Below are 6,183 nucleotides of genomic sequence, written 5' to 3' on the forward strand. Positions count from 1 at the left end.
AACTAAACACAAATGTCACTCGCACTTGATCACATCTGCTTCCCCACCGCCATGGTAATACCACTGAGAAGCCATTAAATAAAGCCAGCTCAGACAAAATGCAGAGGTTCTGGCAGCACTGTTCAAAAAAAGCTAAATCTAAAAAGAGATTCTCCCTTTTTATTGTTTTTGCTTTAAATAATTTGGCATTAACAAAGGCTTGAGAAGAAGTAGCATCACATTCTGGATGCTGAGGTCCTGGGATGAGCGTGTCTGAAAGAGAGCAGGCACTTCTAATTAAAGATACACAGAAAAGGCAACAACCTAAGTTACAAATAAAACCACCAATGCATATGCTTTTCATTTAAGCACCAACAAGTAAATATATATATGGATGTTATCATTCTTACCAGGGAACACGAAGTTCAAAGCAGAGAGCTCAAGCAGACAGAAAGGCAGGTGTCATTACATGAAACTGAACAGAAGCAAAACCATTCCATTCCAAGCCTTTCTGCCACAGGATTTGGAGGCTTTACAGACATAATATTTTGGAAAAGATATTGTTCCAATCCCAAAGCAAAATGTAAATGAAATGCGGCTAACACCTTTTTCTGAATTTTCATGTGTGCCACATCAGTTGGTCTTTTTGTCCCTCCTGCAGCACTCCAAACCAAACATCTCTCTATTTTACTGAAATCCTCTTCAAAAAAAAAAAAAAAAAAAAAAAAAAAAAGACAGAACAATCCAACACATCCCCTTTATTCATCTAAAAAACATGGAAAAAAGTCATAGGGAAAGTTTTAGCAATAAAAAAGGGATCCTGATTAAAAATCTATAGAACTTGTCGAGCAACATAAACTGATTTCTTTGGGTTAGAGATGATGACCCCATACAAAACCCCAAATTCAGAACACTCACAGTGCAGGAGAGTCTGGCTACAGACCATTTTTCTACTTTACGTTAAACTTCCCTTAGATTCACGTATCCCACTGCTACCACCTTCAACATAAGTAGAATACGTAGCCCTCACAGTAATATTTTCCTTAAATGGTAATGGATATGTTTTAGCTTTCAGGCAGAAAACCACTCTGGGCCATGTTAGAAAGAACTCTAGGGTCACAGAGACTCATGGCTGACTCTTTAGAGCAAACTTAGAGCAGACTGCACAGCAGTTACACAAGCAATTAAGAAAAAATCCCTTATTTGGCATTTCTCTATCAATATCTCTTGGGCCTGTGACAGTCATTCACCGTTAAGCAGATATAACATACGCCAATGGGTTCTGCTTGGCTGAGATGAAGACTTTCATGCTCCTGAATATAAAGCAATGAACAGTGTTTCCAGCTGTCCCTGAAAGGCCTCATCCTCTTCCCATCACAAAACTTGGCTCTTCAGCATCATCTTCCTTCTCTTCCTCCTCCTTGCTATCCTCTTCATCATCCTCACTGCTGACTTGCTCTTGAGATTGATCAGGTTCTAAAGACATAAGCAGTATGAATCAATAACATATTCCTGTGTGTCTCCCTTGTTAAGTATTTCACAACAAAACGGTCTCAGGTGCTAAGCAAATGTGTATCAGGTCACACTAATTAGTACAGACGGATAACATATTCCCATGAGTCCTTCTTGTTAAATCTCTCACAACAAAGTAGTCCCAGATACTAAGGAAACACGTATCAGGTTATATTAATTCTACCGAGCAATGTAGAGCTCAGAATATCAAATTTTTCCCTTGGAGAAATATTCCCTTACCTCCAACGTCACCACTGTGCCAAGTCTGTCATTAATCAACTCTGCCTCCTACTGAACATTATTTCAAACATGGGCACTCAAACGCTCAAGTGACAAGATTAACTCATTCCCAATATCACCACTGCATGTCGGCATGAATTTTCAAGTATCACAGAGTACTGTTAAAGAATGCAGGCACTGGGAAGCCACGGGCAAGGCTCAGTATATTTCTACGCCTATTCAGGTTCACAGAAACTCCACATGGTCCCATCAACTTTTACAGACTGTTTAGTACACTGCCAGTAGAGGAACTTGTTAAGATATGTGTAAGATTAACGAGGGTCGTAGAAAACTAGTGAAGCCTGCTAAAAGACCAGAAAACACCTACTAGAAATTAAAGAATGGACAATGAAAATTAGGTATGGCACACCTAAATCTAACAGCCATTCTTCTGCTCCCAGTAGCTCTTGTACCTTTACAGTTTCTCAGGCCAAGTGACACTCGGCTCATGTTCTGTCCAGTTACATGGAATATTTAGGATTAGTGGTCTGATGCCACCGTGTGGTGAAGTTCTGCACTTTCATTTTTTATTAGGGGTCTGTACAATAATGCGACTTAACAGTTGACCTTATTTAGCACCAACCTTTATTCTTAATGATTTTACTACAACAAAGGTGAAAGATGGCAACACAGAGGTGTTATTTATTCGTTCAAAAAGGAAGCTAAATGCTTGCCTGCCACATCCAACAAAGATGCTTCAATTAATTTGGAAAAAACTTTCATATCTCAACCCAGGGCACACAAAACTAGAAAAAGACAAGCCTGTTCTCAGTAGATCAAAGATGGCTATCAGTGGCTTCTCCACTGATTTTATTTATTTACACTTTTTAAAAAATAGAGAACCACAAACTGTAAAGAGCTAGAAACTGTTCTAAAGACAGTGGAGTTTGGATTCTGGCTTCCAGAAGATGACTCAGTTGTGCTGAACAAAAACACTCCAGCCCTACAATCTGTACCTGGAAGTCCCACACCACAGTGCCAAACTCTGATCCCACTCCCCTCTCTCCCAGCCACTCCCTAAAGGGATGGGTATTCTGTTTTGTTCACTCAAAGTGAACAAAAGTATGCTGACTCATACTTAAATTATCCTCCCAGTCACAATTCATGAACAAGTAGCTTTAAAAAAAACAGAACCAAAACAAAACACCAAAAAAATCCACTCTGCTACAGTCACTTGCTGTCACAAGTAAAATGAACCTAACGAATAATTTGTCCTCCCATGTTTATATGGGAGGCTGGCAACAGTTCAGCTGAAACACATCCAATTCTGAAAAGCGAAGCAGAAATAAGGTGGACCTGTCAGGCAAGTCACTGTTCTAGCAGAATTATCAGAAACTATTGTAACTTTAAGACTAAGAATTACTGCAGACTTAGTGTGCTAATCCACAAAGGACAACTATTTGAAAGAGTAAACTAGAATATACTCACTGAAAGAAAACAACAAGTACTCAGAAGTTTGAGCAAACAGTTACAATGACATTGCTGAACATTAATTTTCAAGACTGCAGGAGAACAAAGGCAGTCAGTTTTTTCATGTTTATTTCTATGCAAAATAAAATAAGTCGTGTGGAACGGATGGCACCAAGGTGGCTCGATTTCTTACACACAAAATCATAACTCAGTTTCTTGCTGTCCAAGCTGTGCAATTTTTCCACGTTTTCCCATACGCATTCAAAATATACTTAAAAAAAGAACAGCCTTTAACAATACTGCCTCTTCTAGCAGAGGATGTTCTAAATCTGCAGCTTGTCAGAACAGCTGGGGCAAAACATCCACAATCAACAAACTCAGACTGCAATGTCTGCTGTCCAAAATTTCCCCTAATAAAGGGAAAATATTCACAAACAGCCAAGTTATTTGTAAGACTAAATCTCAACATAGATGGCTTTCAAAGAGGACTTTTCAAACATTAGCTAAAATAACAAGCTTAAGGCTCAGTCTTCCTATCCGTGTATCGAGAATGCTTGGGGCAGGAGGTGGAACAAACCCTTCTAGGCTTCAATTAGGGAACAGAACTAAGTCCTGAGAAAAGAAAATTACATTTCACTGACCTTTTTCCTGCTTCTTTTGTTCAAGTTTATTTTTCTTAGCTTGCAGTTTCTTCTCTTTCAACTTCTGGCTATAAAGCAAAGGAAAAAAAGACTCTTTTGCAAATCCAGCATTGTAAAGCTTCTGCACATTCATACACTGATACAGGACATATTACAGACATTGTGGAAAAGAAGACTTCAGAAGAGAAGTTCAATTTAAATTGGGCCTCAACCGAAAAGTCGTTGAGAGCAAGCTTAGACACATGATCAACAGAAACTTTTCTGTGTTGTTTCTAGCATAATGGAATTAAAAAAAAAAATCTTCCACAACACCACTGCAACCAAAACTATGAGATATGCAACAATCTCCAAGAACACAGAAGGAACAAAAATGAAACTGCTTCTACATTTCAGCTACCTAGCCTAATAAACAAAACCAGAAAATGGTGTCAACAACCAGACTGCTGGAACTGAACACTGGGGGGGGGAAAAAAAGTAATTACCAGTAATATACATTAAAAAAAAAAAAGCAGTATGCTTTGACCTTCATCTTTGGCTGTACTTCATCAATATGTTGGGCCCCAGGAGTAACATTAGGGGTACGAGGGAATTTCAGTTCATACGACCTAGCTGTTTGCCCAGCAAAGGCAGAGACAGGGCAGAGCAATCAGGGATTCATGTTCCTCTCAGCACCATAAATGAGTTCTGTTGAAACAGAGAGACAAGTACTGTACCTGTTAACTCAGAAGAGAAAGGGTGGGAAGGGAAGTTAGAGGGGCTCCTACAGGGCAAAGCTGCTTGGGATCTACACCATCAGACTACCCTACAGAGGAAGGGGGAGAAGGAGGCGTTGGAGTGTTCAGGCAGCGTTTGCTGCTGTTGCTGTTGTTCTCCATCTCAGCTGGGAAAAAGGCAGCAGGCCAGATCTGACTTGCTGACCATCTGTTGGGCCACACTAAATTAAAGCAAGATGGCAATGGTGTTTGTGTTGTGCACTTTTGTGCCCATATGCCAGCGAGTCACTTTGCGCACACCTTTCAGCAACAGCTCTCTGCTACAAGATGTAAAACCCTCATTCTCAAACCAGCAAGAGAAAGGCTGCTCAGGGTCACGCTCTGAAAGAGCTGACGCTACCTCGCTATTTCTGAAATGTATGGTGGACACAGACTGTGGCATTTAAATTCTTGTATCATGGCATTACAATTCTCATACCATTTTTTGAGAGCATCAATCTTATAACTGTTCACTTTGTCTACCTAAGAGAAGGAAAGGTTTCATATTTCTTATTTTTTCAGTCTAATTTAGTAGACTTGACCTGTCTGAGATCACACTGAGGTAGGCAGAAGCAGCTACTGATTTTAGCAATACTGAACCCACCAGTGTCCTCTTCAGTATTCACAGATGAACTGGACTAGTCACACTGGCAGTGTATGGAGGAGAGCATAGTGCCCCATCACACTCTGCTAGTCTGAATCCATACGCACACCCATTAAGCAGCACCCATTTTTGCACTTAGGCTGCTTGGTGTCAGCTGTTTCAGATATTTAAGCCAGATGTACATACAAATCTTTCCTGACATTGTTATAACAAATACGCAGCAAGACATGTTGCAGTGAACACCACCATGTCAGCAAAAGCTGCTCAACCAGTCAAAAGTTATCCGGCTAGCGATGGCACAGAAAATAAACCATGCCAGCAAAGCCTGTCTGACATTAAAGAAATTAATTTCCACAGATTTCTGAGCTGACAGATGTAGACACAGAATGACAGCACTTATCCAAAGCGTGCAGCGACAGATGAGGCACAGGGTATGAGGGTTTCCATGTCAAGCCTCCTGGGAACAATCTGCCCTTACCGCTTCCTTCTGCGTTTTGCTGTTTGTTCTTCTGCAATCATCTTATTCCTCTCCAGTTTCTTCTGGAATTCCTCATCTAGTCTTTGCTGTAATTGATCACATGTTACACTTTGGTCACAATCTAAAGTAAAATACTTCTTTTCAAAGTCATGTCCTTTTAGGGAGAAGTCTTTTAGCAAAATACAGAAGGGAGCTTTGCCAGATTTTGTCTGGCTTCCACTTTATACAAGAGCCATATTCCTAGGGATAACTTCTGTATAGACAGAATTTTAACCTGAAGCCTGAGCCAAACACTGAAGCCTATAGAGGGAGGAATCCTCACCAGAACAGATGAGGCAGGTTGGGCTTCTGCAGTAAAGAATGATTCAGTAAAAACAGGAGTATAATTTGAGACACAAACATTAACACGCACATCAAAGGACTCATCTTGGCCGAGAGCAAACAATAATGGTCTCTGAAAGAGGTGTTATTCTACTCAACCAAGACTTAAAACAGAGAGAAGGAAGGGGGGGCTGGCCACTTGGGAAG

The 6,183-nt window shown here is 40.3% G+C and overlaps 1 protein-coding gene across 1 annotated transcript; it reads right to left on the reverse strand.

Moving 5' to 3' along the window:
* Window positions 1-308: 308 nt before the first annotated feature.
* On the reverse strand, window positions 309-5,741 carry LOC104466009 (PRKR-interacting protein 1 homolog; the record flags this gene model as incomplete). The annotated part of the gene is made up of 3 exons (XM_010079295.1): window positions 309-1,455; window positions 3,822-3,889; window positions 5,656-5,741. Coding segments are annotated over 3 exons (270 nt in total), but the record flags the coding sequence as incomplete, so codon positions are not given.
* Window positions 5,742-6,183: the final 442 nt, after the last annotated feature.

The sequence above is a fragment of the Pterocles gutturalis genome, unplaced genomic scaffold (genome assembly GCF_000699245.1).
Source record: "Pterocles gutturalis isolate BGI_N339 unplaced genomic scaffold, ASM69924v1 scaffold49868, whole genome shotgun sequence".
NCBI lineage: Eukaryota > Metazoa > Chordata > Aves > Pterocliformes > Pteroclidae > Pterocles > Pterocles gutturalis.